A 19,551-nucleotide genomic window follows, 5' to 3' on the forward strand; every position below is an offset into this window, starting at 1 on the left:
GAAATTTCAAGTCATGACGAGCAATGCGTGCATCCTGCAAACTATAGATAACGTATAACATAATTGTCGATTAACTTTTGTTTATTTTATATTTTGCCTTTTTTTATCGAAAAGAATTTTATTTGAGCCGTTGCTATATCCGGAAGCATCTGCTATCTATAAGATATCGTCTATCTATAAGAATACATTTACAAATCGAATCTTTTAGATAACCTACCAAATCGATCGTTAATCGTTCTAGAAAAAACATTGCTTTACATTGCGCAGCTCGTCGTTTTGTATGCATTATTTTTCGACATCTCTGTGTTACAAGTATAATTAAATCAAAATAATCGTCAAGTTGTTGAAAAACTACTTTATACGTTATTAATTTGTCTGTTCCTATTACGTTTCTAACTCGTTCAGTGTCGATTCGATTCTACGTATGTCTTGTTGTGAATATCGATTTCAACTATTTGCAAGTTAATTGAATTGCTAACAACGATAGTTGGCACACAATATACTTTTGTGAAATTTCCGGTTATTTACCTAGGGAAGGGAAACTTGCGATTGCTGTTAGCGTTCAATGAGTACTGACCAGTCAGTGAGTTTCCGGCATCGACGACTACATACTTACTTGGAATTACGCCGTTGATTAGCATTTCTCGATCATTAACCGTTCGTTATAAATTATTATTTTCTGTAACATTTGTTACAATTGCAACTTTCTACTTTGGTTACAACTGTTCTTTGACATTGAAAATCTTATATATAGTCGCGTTGCCTCATTGCCGTTATATCTAAACAGACTCGATCTTTGATCAGTCTGACCGAAATTTATGACCATCGTTTCTTACATTACTTACAATTTCTACGTGTCGTCATTCTACGACTAACCCGTAACTCTATCACAGTGCTCGATTGCGTAACAACAAATTTTCGTTTATGTGTAATTACATAAAAATAAAGCTCTAGGTATGCAGGCAGCGGATGTATGTTGTTGACTGTGCAGTATTGTGCACTGTGCATGGTGCGTATGAGCGCGCGAGCGCATCTGCCATGTACATGTCATGCTGGGTACGCAACATACAATTATCGCGAAGGTTTATCTTATTTATCAAGGCTTATCGCATGTTGCACAACATATAGATGAACTAAACAATTATATAACGATGAAAAAGGTTATGGTCACATGTAATAGTAGATATACGACGTAGTCGACCACATTCATTTATATAAATAAAATTTGATTAAAACTTGATAATCATATCTACGTGTTATATATGAAGAGAAGCGTTAAACATATGAAACGTGAAATTTTTACAATCATTTACAGTTATTTACGTAGAAATTATTAATAACGTTATTTGGATAGTTTCTTGGTCACACACTGTCACACCCATAATTTCGGTAAATAGGATAGTTAGGAAGAAATTAATGGTTAGCTACTACAACCAAGCCAGAAAAGTTTGTTACTTATATCGATTACTATAATAAGATTCCGAGCAGAAACATTGAAGTACATAGTTACATATGTGTGTAAGGATGTACGTACGTACTTGTATACGTGCGTGGTACATGTTTTGTTGCTGAGAAGCGTCAACTGACGATGAGAACCAAGGGCCGAGAACGGCGAGAACCAAAGAGGTTACGAGAACGAACGAGGATACTCGAAAGCAGCCGAAGTGCCGCGTGGTACACGAAAAGAATTGCTGCGCCCTCAGTCGTGACTCGATCGTCGCGGTGAGTCGACTGTAGTTGTTCGTAAATTGTCGTTATCCTAAAATTGATTGAATTTTTATATATTATTATAATTGTGCGCACAATTTTCATACTTCTTTCGATAAACAACGCTAATTCTTTTGTCGAAAGATGGCAAATATAATTACAAGTGAGAATAATTGTTCAAGGAACAGAGAAACGGAGCGTAGCTTGACAGTCGGTCACGAAGCGATCGATTTTGAAAGGAACGCCGTTCTTCGAAAATACGGAACCAATCGATCGTATGCTAACCTTAGAGAGTAGAAGACCGAATAAATGGATACCTAATACGAAACGCATCGAATCAGTGATTGTACGTTTATAAGTGGCAATGAGGACGCGCGGTTTTGGATCGATCAAAGAATTAGAATAGTTCTTTCTCTCTCCCTCTTTCTCTCTCTCTCTCTCTCTCTCTCTCCCATCTCTTTCCCCTTGTTTCCCATCTCTCCTCCCTCCTTCCCTTCCTTCGGAAGAGAATGAAAGTGTGCTAGAAAAAACGTGACATCGAGTGCATTGGTCGTGATTTCCTTTTCCTTTACGTATTTCGTGTATAACGTGTGTTACGAACACGTATGTGCGTTATTTCTAATATATACGTGTATGCGCCTGTGCGTGTGCATGCGCGCGCGCGCGCGCGAGCTCCGGCGATGTCAGAAGTTCATCGCATGAAAGCAATTGTCGGTTTTGTTCGATAAGAATGGGGCTGCCGGTGATCGACCGACGGTTAGTGGTTTAACGTAACATAACATTACTTGACGCTACTGCAAACATAGTATGCATATTGGTGAATATAGATGAGTGACACATGTATACGTAGCTGGTATACAAATACATGGGGATATAGTTAGTGCGTGTGCGTAGGTGGGTATCGAATATAATGTGGGTGTGGGTGTGCGTTGTTCGTACGTATGGACGTTCGTACGTACGCGTATTTTGTGGTAACGTGTAATGGCATGGAAATGAGGCGCGCGCGAGTGTCACGCCGAAAGATACGCCTCTCGCCTGGAAAGCTACTTTGTGCTCTAAACTCGAAAGGAGAATCCTCTCGCGAGTGGCCGCTCTTACCGGTTTAACCTCGTCGACATCGTGCGTGTGTTCCTTCTGGCCTTTGATTCTATTTATCCGGTTTTCGGATACATCTGTAATTTTCCATTGAATTTTCATCAACATGTATTAACATCAAGTTACAACGATTGTAAAGGGTCTCGTTCGTCATTCACGACCTTCTTCAGAATCTTTGGATATCCGAAAGAAAAATGCGCAACGAGTGGCTAAGAAACTTGTTCGCGACAGCAATTTTCGCCCTTATGGTACATGGTAAGTCTCCCTTCCTTTCTAAATCTCTCTATTCCTAAATCTGTTAACTTTTCTTTGACGTTCCTCGTACACACACACACACACACACACACACACTCACACACTCTCTCTCTCTCTCTCTCTCTCTCCCCCCCCCTGTTCTCTATGTACTCTATGTACATTTCGGAGATTTATATCTTTTTTTGCTTTTTAACACAATGCCAGGCATTCACATCTACATCTCGTATGTAAATTTAACTAGCGTAAGAGGAAAGAAAATATAGTGAATTATTTACCATCACCGTCATCGTCATCGTCATTATTTCTTGACGCCTAACCATTGTCATAATGAAATGAATAATTTTAGAAAATAGTTTTTTCACTCTTCTACGTCATAATACCAATTACCAGTAATACCGTAATACCAATCACAATAAATTGGAAATTTTTTGTTTAATTTAATACAACGAACCGTTAAGTTTATAGTTTAATAAAAAGGAGTTCAAGCAGAGATACATATTTCTTCTTTTACGACCTCTTGTTCTCAGACGTGCGATAACAAATGAGAAAAGAGACTGACACAAATGGTAATGTTCCTTGAAGATAAATCTTTTGTTCTTGTGAAGTTGGTCTCATTGAATCGACGTTAAAAACAAAAGTCAAGTGAAATTGGGGTGATAATATATCACTGACAACGAGGAATCACGTGTTTGAAAATGGTTGCTTTTAACAGATATGTAACAGAAATTATTCGAGCATGATCAATGACAAAGAGTAAATAATTATGATTTCTGTACAACTAATTCAATTACTTTTTTAAGTCGTTATACAGCTTCCGTTTGAAATAAAACGGAACGCAATCTATTATGTTATAATTCAAAATTAGCGAAATTGATGTCTAAATAAAGGCAACGACATATAGATTGTATGGTAGAATACCCATAAATCAATGCCTGTAATACGATTCCATATACAGCTTTTGTCGATAAAAGTCTCAGTATTCTGTCTAATATGTATATGTACACGTATATGTGTATGTAGTATATGATGATTACAAGTGCGGAAATAAATATCTTTTGTTTCCTTTGCAAACTCAAAGAACAATCAGAACGTGATTATATTATACATGCATAGATAGATTTGATCTCGAGCTTGTGTAATCATGCAAGCGAATTTAATTTATAAACGTATCGAAACAGTAAAAAATTGATCAATGAAATATCTACTGTAAAAATGAATACAAAATTATTATTATACTAATTGTAAGTAGTGCAACGCCATAGTGATAATAAAGTTTTATATGCATTATATACATTTTAAACACGAAATAAATAGTTTGACATAATCGTCTTGAGAAAAATTATTATTACATTAGATATACGCTACATATGTGGAATTAATGTATATAGAAGACAAATTCGAAGAAGGTCATATTCAAAACGTTCTTTAACAATATTCCTTAGTTTCTATGTCCTTCCACCTTCCTTCGCCTCTACGGTGGAATTAGGAAGTTACTTTTTCAATGGGAGAACTTTTATTCTCCGTAAAGAATAACGCTATCGATTTCATTGAGAAATTTTAAACTGATATATATATATGTAAAATTATATTTGTGATATAAAACACTTTCTCTTTCAAATGAAAATGCAAAAGCCTTTAATATCGAAATGTATCGTAAAATTACTTTAACGTGTTAAATGTATATGTATCTGCATAGATATACGTATACGTGATACTGTATTTACAAATATTGTTTTTCCTAATTAATTTGATCTCGATCTAAGTTGTTAAAGAGAATTTGCAAACTTGCAAGAAAGAAATTGATATCCAAATACGGGTATAATATTTCCTTTTCTTTAATAATTAACATTTCAGTAACATATCATAAAATAAATAAATATTAAATAAATATTGCTTGTTTCTGCGAATCGGTGATATTGTTCTCTCTATTATAAGTTGATGCATAATAACGATAACGAACGATAATGAGCGATGAAAAGACGAAATACGATACAAAGATTTATTTCGCTTAATACTGTTCTCGATAATGCATGAAATTGTAAATCACCAACAGACAATACAGCTTAGGAATGATTTTGCGTTGATTACGCTCTAGTAAAAAGACACGGTATTGGATGATAGACATTGGCTGGTCTATTTTTGTGGATGGAAAGTCTGACGAAGGTAGCCGAGTATCACCGATGTGAAACGAAACTATTAGGTTATGCGCGACACTTCACAGGATAGAAACGAACCACCAGCGATTCGTACGTAGCGAATCTGTCCATCTGGCTGTCTGCGAATCTTACGAATAACCAATACACCATCTACATTTATAATATCTGTTGACTAAGTTAAAGCATACCTACAGTATAAAGAAAACCATACAGATCTGTGTATAACCTAATAAGATCGATTACAAGATTACGTAAAAATTGTTCGAAATAATAAGAAATCATTTTCGATTAAAAGGGTAAATTCATTTAATTAAACGACTCGTAAGAGTGCCATTCCAACAATTTAATTTGTTTCAACTTCGTTAGTCTTCTTCCAATGGATGTTTTTAATTCTCATATATCCATGTCTGACATTGGGCCGTCGAAGATTTAAGACTCGAGAACAATGACACTCGCGATATTTATGTTTCTTATTCGCAAAGATTGTTTCCACATTCTACGTTCTCTAGAAAAGTTGGCAATTATTTTAACAGTTAAAAATCTTGAAAAACATACTGTTGAATTTCAAACGTATCAGACGTTTAGAAAATAATAAACAAGGAAACCATAGCAAATATAATTTTACGTGCAATGGCTGCAAAAATAACATTTGCAATTCTTTGCAAAAATAGGAAAAATTGAATACTTGCGTTGTCGACTATGGAACCTGAGGATCAAATTTAGAAAAAACCTTCCCGATGTTACATTGGAAAATTTTGTTTGGAGCATTTTTCTTTAATGGAATAGATCGATCGTTCTGCTTCTAACGATCAACGCTTACGCAATATGCTTAATGTTTATACTTCTCAAAGCAGTAGTAACGCTTGAAAAAAGAAAAAAGAAAAAAAGAAAAACGAAAAGAAAGGAGAAAAAGAAAAAGAGCAAAAATTAAAATGTTACCTATAAAACTGACAGATGTCGATGATCGAATATTAATTTTAAGTTTTACATTCTGATATGCAAGTTTAATAAATACAGAATGCGCTACAAACAAGAAATATTAGTATACGTAATATGTATTAGCAATACAGGTTCGTACATAGCTATCTTGTTTAATGGAAGAGAGTAGAAAAGTAAAATATGCATGTACTTGTTTTATACAATAAAAAAGCTGTGACGCTGTAAAACGAAAAATATAATTAAAGGATAGATGTAAGACGATAACCAAACGGTTATTTAAATGTTACGCCAATATTTTAAACTTTCTACACCTTTTAGAACTATATATTCTCCTTATTTTCATAATAATACAAGCTAATAAGTGAGTGCTGTTGTTTAATTTATATCAGATTGATATCAGATTAAAATAAGTCATTTAGATCTGAAAATCTGAAGCATATTCACCATATTGTGAAATACGCGAGAAGAAGAAAACGCTATACATGCACTATACCTATATTATACATATATACATGTACCTATATTAGGAAACATTTAAGCGTATTCGTGCGTTTGACAGCAAGAATATATGGATAAAAATATAAAATGTTATTATGGTTATTATTTAACAATGAACGCTAGATTGGGGTTTCTCGCTTAATCTCGTCGCATAAGTTTGACATACAAAGACAAAGACGTACTATGAACAGGAACAAATGGAAAATTTGTTAAAATAGAAATAGAAAGCTATCATCGATTCTCTTCGAATAATAGAAAGCTGCTATTTTTTCCACAACTTTGGACAGCCCTGCTCTGAAAGAACTCGAGTAGGGTGTGTCGGCCGAACCCTCTTCGAAGGTTCCGTACGTCTTAGGTTTCCCTCGCGTCTCAAGGAATTCAATGGTTATTCCCGTTTCGTCTTCTACCTTCCCCTCTTACAAGAATATCCTTCTTAGGGATCGAAAGTAATGAAACTGTTTCTTCCTTTTTTTCCCCTTTCCCTTTCTCTTCCTTTCTTCCTTGATTCTCTGCTTCCTTTCTTTCTGCGTTATTTCTTTCGATTGCCTTTTCCCCGACATACAAGCTGAAACACATATGCACATACAAATCACTTGAAAAATCACAACGTCAACTTATTAGTTGCAAATGCTGTTCGCGTGAGATAATGTTCAATAAGTACAAAAAGATAATAGAATAATAAAAATAACAGCGTGAAAAATGACAACGATTTCATAATATATAAAATGATCCTTTCGAAACGTTTTGTCGGTTTATCGTGATATACATACCATTGGATACTCGCCAAATGTACTGCGGTACATTGTACTATGTACTTTTCAACCTACCTTCTGCCCTTACCCCTTGTTCCTCTTCGTCTACTTCTGCTTCCATGGAATCTTATATTCTTATATAATCTTGTATAATATATTTCTCTCTCAATTTTATGAATATCTACATCTACTTGCATTTCCTTATACAAGATAGGAAGAAATTATTTGTAACCCGTTGATTAAGATATTTTCAAAGAGCGTAATTTCCGTCGTCTTCGTATACTTTGAATATCGAGAATTCGATTGAAAAATCAAATATAAAATGGAGAAAGGGATTAGTATGAACAAAGAAATGAGAAATAGCGACTAATCGAATGACGATATACTATTCTGATGAAACATATGGATATACGATATATGTACATACGTACGTACATGTAATATATAAAGAAAGGAAAGGACTGAAAAAGGAAAAAAAAAAAAGGAACTGATGGAGATATTGAGATTCAGGGGAAAAGAGGACAGAGTAGGAAAAGCATAAGTAAATTGGGAGAAAGGGAAAGTCGAGTAAAAGGTTGTACGTGCGATAAGAAAACGATAAACGATTTACAGAAAGAAAAGAAATCTATGATAGGGGAAAAGAACAAGATCCGGCACAGCTGGCAGAGTCTCCGAAGACGGCGAAACGAGTAGAACCTACAGAGCTGAAGCGCAACAGCGGCAAATCAATACTCACGTTGCAGTTGCGAAGCTATAAGCCAAGTCATCGTGTGTGCAAGAATTCTGTACTTTAATCTCTGTAAGATTATCTTTGAAATTAGTTCTCGTGTCTGTCGGAGATCTTATTGACAGAATTTTTGTACAAAAATTCGGATGTTTGAACTCGTTGGACGTATCGTTGGATTAATAATACATACAAGGTGCATACATACGTATAATATGTATTTATATGTTGGCGAAAAGTATTATGCATAGAAGCGAATATCCGACTGTTTCGAAACTTTGGAATTTTCGAACGCTTCAAGCAATTTTACGTCTCTCTCGATTCCTATTCGAGAATTTCATTTACGTTTCTTATTTTACAATATCTTTGACAGATTTCGTCAAGTGCTGTAACTATTGCGACGGAAAATTGAATATACATATTTGACATATTTGTAAATGTTGATCGAAATTAGCAAGGTTTGGAGATTATATTGGGTTGGCAACTAAGTGATTGCGGATTTTGTCAATACCACCTAATAACAAAATCCGTAATCACTTAATTGCCAACCCAATATTTGTAGGAAAAGAAAAAGACGGGGAGAGAAGAATAAAAGGAGAAGTAAAATATAATATGACAAAAAATGAAGAAAGACGAAGAAACAGAGAGAGAGAGAGAGAGAGAGAGAGAGAGAGGGAGGGGTGGATGTGATAAAATAGGAAAGAAATAAGAGAGTGACAGCGGGTTGGCAAGGCAGGTTGCCGAGATAGCTTGATTCGGAGAAGGTTAGGACTGAAATGAAACGAGATGCCTCGGGCCTACCGAGCATAAGAACTGGGAGTTGGTTCACGTGCGCTCACGACTCTGTTCAACAGCGAAATATGAAAACTCCGGAGGCGATTTTAATTTAGCCACAATGTCTATTGTTTCCGAATACTGAAGCGAGAGGACAAAAGAGAAATGCGCAAATGTCTATACATGCATAGTGCATACATGTTTGGTACATATAGAAACGAACACCGTCAAAGACATTTATAGAGTACTATAAAGATTGTGTATCCAAGCGTAGATAAATAAAGGCATCTGCCAAAGTAATAAAACCCAGTCACTCTTTAAAAATTTATTCATTATTCTTTGATTATATAAATTCGTCTTTATTTGAACGTTTCTTTAACATGCAACTAAAGTAAAAATAGAGCAAAAAGAATTGGTAATTATATAGAAGGGGGGGGGGGTATACATCTGACCGATTTTAATGATTTTCAAATGTATCGTTAAGGTCAACATTCTGAGTAACTTTTCAACTACCGCTCGACATTAATTTCCAACATACATATTCATAAAGATATTTTTGCTACCTTTTATCTCGAGGTGGGTTAGGTTCGGGTTGACTTTATGTACGGGCATGATGGCATTATAGGATGCGTTCGTACATCTTGCGTATCAATTTTCAGGCACAGAAAGGATAAGAAAGAAACTCAACTCACCTTAGCTGTGCGTAAGTCACGACCACGGACATACATATAATAGCATCATGTCCGTACATAAAGCCAACATTTTGTGTGTGTGTGTGCGCGGGCGCGCGTACACGTATGTATGTATGTATGCGTAGAAAAGAGTCGTTAAGCATCATGGCTAAGATCTCGTCAACAAATTCGAAAATCATGGAAGGCGGTGAGACATACCTTCTCTGTATATATAATTATAATTACCAAAGCATTCATTCTCTTTCCTCTTTTCTCCCCGATGGTCTATCTGTATCTTGTTCTGTCGTACAAAAGCAAGTGCGCGTCTAAAAAGTGTCAAAAATTCTCATAACGCAAAGGTACGTTCTAGAAATATATTCAAGGATATCTGTTGAAAAAAATTGAAATACGTACCACCTATTCATCGAACTTCTCATGTACATATACATTTCGTCGCGCCTATATCCCTACGTACGTTCGTTTGTCTGTTGCGAGTATACGCAATACGTGTTTGTCATGTTACGCTAAAATCATAAAATGTGCTCCCTATAATATTATTATATAAAAACACGTGCACACATATATCTTATAAACTTTCTGCATTCTTATTTCCTGTTGCCACATTTCAATACGTGTCGATATTATAATCATCCACTGACGAAATTGCTTCGTTCGCTATAGAAAAGAACACTAGGGATAGACTTTTAAAAACGAAGGATTTCTTAATTACAGCAAAGAACGTTCGCACATCTCGGAATTTTAATGAACGTTCTTACAGATGTGCAACATTTCTCGGCTGATTTTGCTTTAGACGTTCGCGTTCGAGTAGAATTTGCAGACTGCACGAAGCGATTGTAAACTACTTGTGGTCTATAGGTTGTATCTGTACCTTGTGCGTTCCAAGAATATTTTAGAATCCCTCTAGCTATATCGGGATAGTTGAAATAGCTTTGTTCAAGCATGGAGTTTGAAGCAGGTAACATAAGCGTGTCTATCTTCATCGTACAACCAACAATTTAGAGGCTATGTTATACATTGTCGAATTACAACCGACCTAAATAAGAGCGCGCTTGTTGGCATACAAGATATGTACATATTACATATCTAACACATACACGCACATGCACACGTACACACACATCGAATTCAAGTAAAATTTAACACAATAGCGAAACGACGGAGACTTTACGTACTTAGGTACGTACAGTAACTACAAAAAGTATTCGTACATATTCTTATTTTCCGATCAAGTGTTTCTTTTTATCAGGTTGCACGTTTCATTGTACATATTATAACATTTTTTGGTCGTATGAAAGCGTATACGTATTACCAAATGATATGAAATTCAATATAGCTACGTGGATTTAAATAAGTGCAACGTATATTGTCAATATACCATATATATATATATTATAGAAAGTTTGTCTATAGAATTAGAATGAGAAATATAACGATGTAACGATGAATAGGAAAAATGGAAAATCGGGTAAAACATCGATATGAATATTTTTGGCTGTGACTTTACAATTGCCTTTAATGCGAATCAATCATAATATATCAAAATATTCTGGTTCCAGGGCAATTGAGATCACCGCGTATAACGGAACATCCTTCGGATATAATAGTGGCCAAGAATGAACCGGTAACATTGAATTGCAAGGCGGAAGGTAAACCTCAGCCCGTGATTGAGTGGTATAAGGACGGTGAACTGGTTCAAACATCACCCGGAGATGCAAAATCACATCGTGTTCTTCTTCCTACGGGATCTCTTTTCTTCTTGAGAGTAATGCACGGGAAAAAAGAACAAGACGGAGGAGTGTATTGGTGCGTTGCAAGAAATCAAGCAGGCTCTGTTCCAAGTCGAAACGCAACGCTAACTGTCGCAGGTAAGTCTATCCGAGATCATCTTTAGTTACATTATCTAAAATGAAATCGTTTCGACAATCATGCACAACCAGTCGTAAATTTCTCGATAACGTGAAAAGTACAATAATGCGTATATAATACATCGCGTATTTCGCGCTGTATAGTCGCGTAGTGTCGCGTACACGTGTATATGCTCTTGTCGCGTGTACGTGTGTTGTGTATGCGCGACGCGAAGAACGAAAGAAATTAGAGTAAGGTTGATCTGTCTATTTGTACAAAACAAAGAACGAGTCGATTACGTTCGAATAAACGGAGGACGAAGTCGAGTTTGTTTAAGGCAGATCGATATTCAGGCGAAAGGAGAAGGGGTTAGAAAGAGAGAGAGCAGACAGCAACCCTTCCACATCGAATAGAATCCATCTCTTTACTCGCATTTTGCGATCGCTAAATTGCTTGCAATTTTGTTACACTTGTGCATATAATAATCGCAAAACAGAAGAGAACACCAAATTCGAGTAAACAGGGCAATTTTGATTATAGCAATCAACTAAGTTCAATCAGCAAATATTGATAAATATATACGCACCGAATGGTAGATACGCGACATATCGAGTTCGAAAGACAAATTTTATTCCTATAATCAAAACTGTTTACACTTTCATAAATCCATAATGTGTTAAAAACCGATAATAACCGATGGAATGTAAAAGAAACACAGAAATAATTCTTTGTCTTCAAAATCAGTATACGTTACGCAGTCCTGTAACTTAACCGCTTAGAAAGGAACCAAAGAGATATATGTACGTATGTATATATTCTTTAAACGACGTTGTATTATGTGTAGAGGAAATGAGCTTTGTTTCGAATGTATCGTGTTTAACGATTCAGCGTTAATATATTCGATATTACGGGATTTATTTTTCATATATTTCTTTATCGCTTTCTCTCCCTTTGATTCATTCGAATCTATATTCTATCGTGTTTCACACGCACCGTTGCTTGTAAAAGTTTCTTTCATTTTCTGAGGAAATAATAGACGCACAACGTTTTTTCTTTTATATTATTTTGTCGAATTACGTACGATCCGTTTTGTTATGTTGAGATAAACACCGCGACATTTCACAGACTTGGTTTCACGTTTATACGAAGATGCACCGTTGTAAAAAACACGTTTGCGAAAGAAAGACACTTTTCGGACAACCTACTTTACAATACTTACTTGCACGTAAACGAAATACCTGTATATCGCATTAAGGATGAGGATAATAAATAAGACGGAAAATAAGTAGATTTGTCAAGAAATTGTAGGAAAGAAAAAGCGGAGACTGTAGATGAGTAATAAAAGTAGAGGAGGAACGAAACGAAAACAATTTGGAAACGAGGATAACGAATAAAAATTGTCGGTTACGAAGAAATTGCTGCATATTATGCGTGCAATCGAAGATTGAACATACACATTTCTGCATACGCATATATATGCGCATTACGCATGCATGCGCGAGTAAAGAAAGAGTGAGAGAAACGGTGGGGATGAAGGAGAAAAGAGAAGGAGAATAGAAATCGATACGAAGCTGTATCTACAGCGAGCGTATGCTCGACCAACAGAGTGCTGTGTTGTGCGACGTGATGCAGCATAGTTTGTCATGAATAGGTGGTAGTGTGTTGCATGCAATGTATATATTCGCATTAACACGATTCTCAAATCAAATAGATCATTTTATTTTGGAAAATTTCTTTCAACCTTTGCCGTTTGTCAAGACAAATTTTCAATCTTATTGTCGTGTCAATTGAAAACCATTACACTTGTATTTTACTGATTGAGAATCGCCGAGTGAGTGGAATATTATACTGTATAATTCCCACTTGGTTTTCGTTCCTTTAATTACGTAGGCATCGCAAATCAATTATTTTCACACGTCATAACGCCTTTATGTCTCGTCTATCTCGTGTGTCTTTACTCACAATTCATATCTGTATTTTTACCTAACAAGTATCTCTTTCCTCGTCATACTTTTTCCTTCTTCTTTATCCTAACAAATATATTCGTGGAAAGAACGACAAGAAAAGAGATGGAGTACATTTTCTCGCGTTTCGTGTACCTATTTCAAGACTCGTATCCACGATTGCTTTACCGTTTTCCTGCGCCCTTTCCTAATTTCGTGACTTTCGTTAAAGGATATCGTTATTACCGAATATTCTTTATTTTGCCATTATGTATGTATATATGTAGAAATTTTGTCACACGAACTCGATATTCGACGCCGCGCCGATAAAGATGGTGATCGCAATGGCCGTAGACTGTATACTGCAGACCGTAGACTGTAGACGCAAACGGCAGTTATGGCTGACGACTATGAATAAGGCTTTGTGCCGCGAGTATACTGTTCGACCGACTCGCACCGAAATATACTGGTCGAGAATGAAAAAAAAAAAAGAAAAAGAAAAAAAGAGAAAGACAAGGAAAAAATTGTAAAGGAAGAATAGAGAGCAGATAAGAGGAAATAGGAATAAAAGGAAAGGATAAAAAGATCTGCAGTCACGATGATCTAATGCGGGACTGCCCTGACCGGTCGACGATCGAAGAGATATTGGTAATGCGTCGAACCGATAAAAGAAAAAGAAAAGATCGAATTGCTCGTTTTGCCGAATATTTAACACGAAAGGAGAGAAATTCATAGGGATAGGCGACAACGTAGTTGCGTACGTAATAGACGAACGTAAAGAAACTTTTGGTACGAGACAAGTAGCTTTAAAGACCCATCTATTTAGAACGAAGAAACGAATAATAAGAACAGTGTAGCCTTGATGATTGAATGTCGACGAATCGATCGACCATCATTTTATTAGTTATATGTACGTATACGTGTGTAGTTAGTTTATCAAACTGATATCAACTTGACAAGATAAAGTCAACGAAAACGTTGGATCGACTTTAGCTTTCCGGATTTTCTTCGATTCTCGCCTCGGTGAAATAACACCTATCCATCCGTTTGCTTGCAACCCTCCTATGTCCGGGGAACCCCATTCGGGACCCTCGTTCCCTCTATCCAACGCGTATCGATTAGCCGGACGGCATAGTACCGCTGTGCTGGCTGTGCTGTGCCAGGGTTACTTCGCGCGGCTTTTAGGGGAAAAGAGGAGAAGAAAATGAGAGTCGGAGGGTTGAACGAGCAAAGAGAGTAAGAGGCGCGTAGAAAAAGAAAGATATAGCGAAAGAGGGGGTAGAAAATGGGGAAGGGTGAGGGGAATGGAGAGGATAGCGAAGAGGTGTTACAGCTTTTAATCCCAAAGGAGGACGACGTTCTATATCGACGGATTCGTTGATACAAAGTACCGACAGTATATAACCTATTCGCTTACTCGGTTTCTCCAAAGTCGAAAGAGAAGTCAACGGATAAGCTCCTTACTCCGACCAATTTATATGTGTATAATACGTGTACATATGACACGTGCACCAGACTTGTTTTCATTATTAAGAACAAATTATTATTATATACATCCCTCTTGTATCATTTTTCTCTAACTATAACCTACATACGTATATTATCGTCGAGGCAATCGTATTATTTTTACGTAATCTAATACTATCTTTTTACTTTTGCTTTCAACGTTTTTTTTTTTTTTTTTGTTTGGAACTGTTTGGAAGACGTGATTCGTTCATCGATCGTATTTTACGAAATTAAGCGTTTGGTACACGTATCTGTCTAATTAACATGTGGTATATTGTTATAGTAGAAGGAAGTAGGAAGGACGAGGAGAAGGAGAAGGAGGAGAGGAGAGGAGAGGAGAGGAGAGGAAAGGAGAGAAAGAGAAAGAGACTTTTATCAATGATATTCGATTTATATCGTTCGTCGGTAGTCGCTGGTTGCACGTTGCACATGATAAAATTCAAGTGTCTCTTGCTCGCGTTAAATTCAAAAGAACGAGACCTTTTTTCATGTCGTACTTACGAGGGTAGCCTAACTTCCGTTCTCATTCTTTCATAGCCTGCAGCATAAGTGCGGTAAAAGTCTTGCCTGGAAGGTCACGAACCATAAGAAAATTTACTCCAAGAATAATATGCCGTACTCTGTAGAAGCAGGATGCAAAGAATACGGAAAAATAGTGAGAAATTTAACGTTGTTTTGCTGTATATATGTATTTGTATATACGTCCGTACGTACGTGTATATTAGATTATATCATACATACATGTACAAACGTTTCGTGTAGTTGAAATAAGGTAACAAATATGAGAGCTGGCCAATACCATCCTCGCTTTTTTTTTTTTTTTTTTAACAAAACAAAGTTAAGAAAGTTCCCATCATATACTACAGTCGCATTCTTCTATCGTTTATCATGCGTGTAATCAAATTATACTAACACGATACATACAGTACGGTTATTTTTTTCTTCCAAATCCGTTACAAGTGGTAAAGAGTAAACGCTGTTGAAACAACGACTCCATTCAGTTCGAATCGTACCTATAGTAGGTATTTCCGGCGTGGACAGCTAAGTTTGCAATGTACAGTTTGAGAGTTGCGGTGCATACAAAAGCTTATCGCAAGATACAATCTACGAACACCGATAAATATCGAACAGCTACCACTCACAGTCATGTTCACATTTGCTTTTCCGTTTACGTTTACATTTGCGTCTCTAACTCTCTATCCGATCCGATGGTTTTGATATCCGATTTACGAAGCTTTCACTTTCATTCGTGCTTTTATATATCTTTTATCTGCCTGTGAAACTATTCTTTGATTCGCTGTTTTCGTCGTACGAACTCTTATCCTCTTTCCCCCCCCCCCCCGCGGGTTGTTTCTTCTTAAACATTTTATATAATTTATACGATGATACGATTAAGAGCAGATAGGAGTGTAGTATTCCGCGTTGTTCTTGATACTCTTTCGCATCTATGTAAGCGTCATAGGGATAGTAATGGCATATTCCTTCGTTCTTGTATGCACGTACAAATCCCATTCCTACCCAGTATGCGATGTACCTCTGTGATATATGTGCGTGAGTACGTCCAACTGCCACGCCTACCGACACTACGGTTTAATTGAGTAATCGAGTACCCTCGCGACGTAGCCTGAACCAGAGGAAGAGGAGGATGAGGAGGAGGAGGAGGAGAGTCACTTTCGACTGTATCCCCTCTCTCCCCCCCCTCCCTTTGCTATTCATCCTCTTGTACACTGCCACCCCTTCTCTCGGTCTTCCTCCCTTCCGTTGCTTTATTTGGCAAGGATTACAAAATTAAAAAATTGCAAGAAGAAAAATTTGGCAAGAGCAACGACAGAAATCTCTTCTTTTTTAGAATAGCGCGTAACGACGAATACGTTGATCACAGCTTATCACAGTTAATCACAGTTAGAAACGCACGTAGTTGTATTTGAGAAACGTGATAACGTACAGGAGCAAGGAAATATCAAACAAACGTCCAAACGTATTCATATTTCACGTAGAATTCGATCGGGAGGAAAAATGGTAGCAAGTACTAAGATATAAAGTAGAAAAATTGTAAGATCGTGTGGCGTGTGACGTGAATTATATCGCTCGTCCGGCTTAGGGAAATCAGGGACTCGATGTGACAGGAACCAGACAGAAACGATGCAATTTAAATGTTAAGCGAACGGTCACGGTATCGTATAGCCAGGTACCATACGTAATGCGTATTTTACCGAGATCGAGTGTGCGTGTTAACGGGATTTCGTGAATTGAAACGCGATGGTTAAATCGAATCTGCCGTCGTATAAACTTCCTCCGCTCTTCCTTTCCGCTTTCAAAATTGTTCGTGTCAAAGACGTTAACTTTATGTACACGGAGAAAACCGTAACAGAGGGCGGAGAACCGGAGGCAAGACGCATCTACGGATATGGAGATCTTAACGTCGGACGAAGAACTGGCCTTCGAAGGGAAAATACCAAGTACCGCGTCGGTCTTTAGGCTCTAAGTATAGAAAGGCTTAGAAACAAGATTATCGTAGGTACGTACGTGTGTACGTATAGTATACGATACGTAAGTAAGCATTCGTCTCTTACGTATATAGATAAATGTGTATTCGTTTCTTCGACTAGAGAGCGACAACTTTGTCTGTAGTTCGATAGTTGTGTGTTGTCTATCGAATAGTCACACGAGGACACGAACGGCTGCACACTCGTGTCTATTTATATCGAATCCGTGGGCATACCGGACCAGACTGGCGCGTCGCGTCGCGAGCAACTGCTGTGCCGACAATTTCTCCGTCAACATGGCCAATCTTAAACGTTTCGAATTTCGGATAAACCTTTATCGCATCTTTGACTCAAAAATCATAAAAATTGTAACGAAATGGGCTTACGCTTTGTTAAAGAAATGGATATTTATCCGTGTATCTGCATTGCTATCGTAAAATCATTGCCAGTGTACTACTACACTCTGTAACAATAACAAAACCAATAACACTGACAGTGAAAAAAAGAATTTATTAAACTATCGCAATATACGCATTGATAATTGCTTCGTCAAAGATAATTTCATACACCTTCTCTATTCTCTATTCTTAAGTGTTCTTAATTGGAGGAACCATATATATATATATATATATATATATATATATATATATATATATATATATATATATAGAGAGAGAGAGAGAGAGAGAGAGAGAGATCAATTTGTTCACATTCGCTTGTGTGTTAAGATTAAAAATGCAAGTATCAAATTTTCAGATCGATCGCACGTATCTATAAAATTTGATTTATAGAACGAGCGAACCAAGTAACTATTAAGTATATGAAGGCATTGTCGAATTTCTTATACCGCTATGATTCATATTGTACACCACGTTCGATTTTAACAATTTTGTCAAGTACGATGTATCTGTTGTATCGAAATCGGTCAACGTTGTTACGAGTTGCAAACGATTAAAAATTACAACTGTAATAAATCTAAAGATACGTACGCCAGTCGATGTCTGCCGCTTGCTTCTGCATCGATCGAGTTCGATGAAATTTTCACCGTATATACTATAGCTGACATAAATCGAGAATACGTATTTTCTAAATTTTCATTACAGGTTCGCTATTACAGGTTACTATTTTCTTTACGATTGCGATTCTTTCAAAAATGTTGTTTACGCGTCATCCAGTAAACTAATCCTTACAACTGATCGTAAAGTCTCGAGTCTCTCGGTCCAATTTTTGAAAAACGGTCCTGTTTTGAAAAACGTTCGAATGCTTTTGTAAGTCGCTGTACACTGTACACATATACGTGCATGTAACGAAGAAATCGTATTTTCGTTCATATAGAAATTTGAGACGGATGAAGATAGCGTAATATTTAAGTAAAGATGAACGTGCCTCTAGATACGTGAATAACGCATCGTCCGTTTTCATGGAAATAAATAAAATAAAAGTACTATTTGAATGGGATCGATTAAATTTGAGATAAGAGTTTCAAAGTCTGTGGAAAACGGCATAACCGGGATAAGACGTCCGACCGAGTATTGGTTTGATAGAAAATCGGAGAACCACCCGATGAGTAGTTGGCCAAGTAGACGCACCTACTTACGCCTACTCTATGTATGTATATGTATAGATTGGCGATCAACTATCCGTATACGGATACGCCGTTGGTATATCTGTATACTGTATGTAGAGGTTGAGTAGAGGCGCAGCGGTCACCTTTCGAGACTCGGCTGAAACTCTCGAGTAAAGCATCGAGCAGCCAAGCATGCAACATGCAAGCATACTAACGTATACCCATACGGAGATAGAGTCCTGTGGCCATTTGCATTGAATACGCTCTTACCTACCGAGCGAATATCCGAGCTTCTACGTAAGCAATGCCATCGCTACCACTGCTTTTTGCCCTTTCTAACCGGTCCTTGTACCATTGTGTTTATTTATGCTCTTTAATTATATCGAATACGGTAGTGAAAAATACCGATGCAAAAGTTGCCCGTATCTCGAGCAAGAGCAAGATAGTCTCTTATTCTTTGCACCGATGTTATTAACATGTGTGATCGCGAAATTTATCTTTCATTCGTTGGCAACAAATATACAGTATGTATGGATGTGTCAAGTATATACAGATAGATATAGTAATTTGCTCGGCCGATTACGCGTCACTGTCTGTAAAGGCGAACCACTG

General features: G+C 36.8%; 1 protein-coding gene across 1 annotated transcript in view; it reads left to right on the plus strand.

Moving 5' to 3' along the window:
• Positions 1-1,686: 1,686 nt before the first annotated feature.
• Positions 1,687-19,551, plus strand: part of LOC139995422 (roundabout homolog 2) — a 28,392-nt gene continuing 10,527 nt past the window's right edge. Inside the window, exons 1-2 of the mRNA XM_072018870.1 lie at positions 1,687-3,057; positions 11,149-11,457. Of these exons, the coding sequence (XP_071874971.1) occupies positions 2,997-3,057; positions 11,149-11,457 (370 nt within the window). The 5' untranslated portion in view covers positions 1,687-2,996. The remainder of the gene's footprint in view (positions 3,058-11,148; positions 11,458-19,551) is intronic.

This window comes from Bombus fervidus, chromosome 16, assembly GCF_041682495.2.
Source record: "Bombus fervidus isolate BK054 chromosome 16, iyBomFerv1, whole genome shotgun sequence".
Classification (NCBI taxonomy): domain Eukaryota; kingdom Metazoa; phylum Arthropoda; class Insecta; order Hymenoptera; family Apidae; genus Bombus; species Bombus fervidus.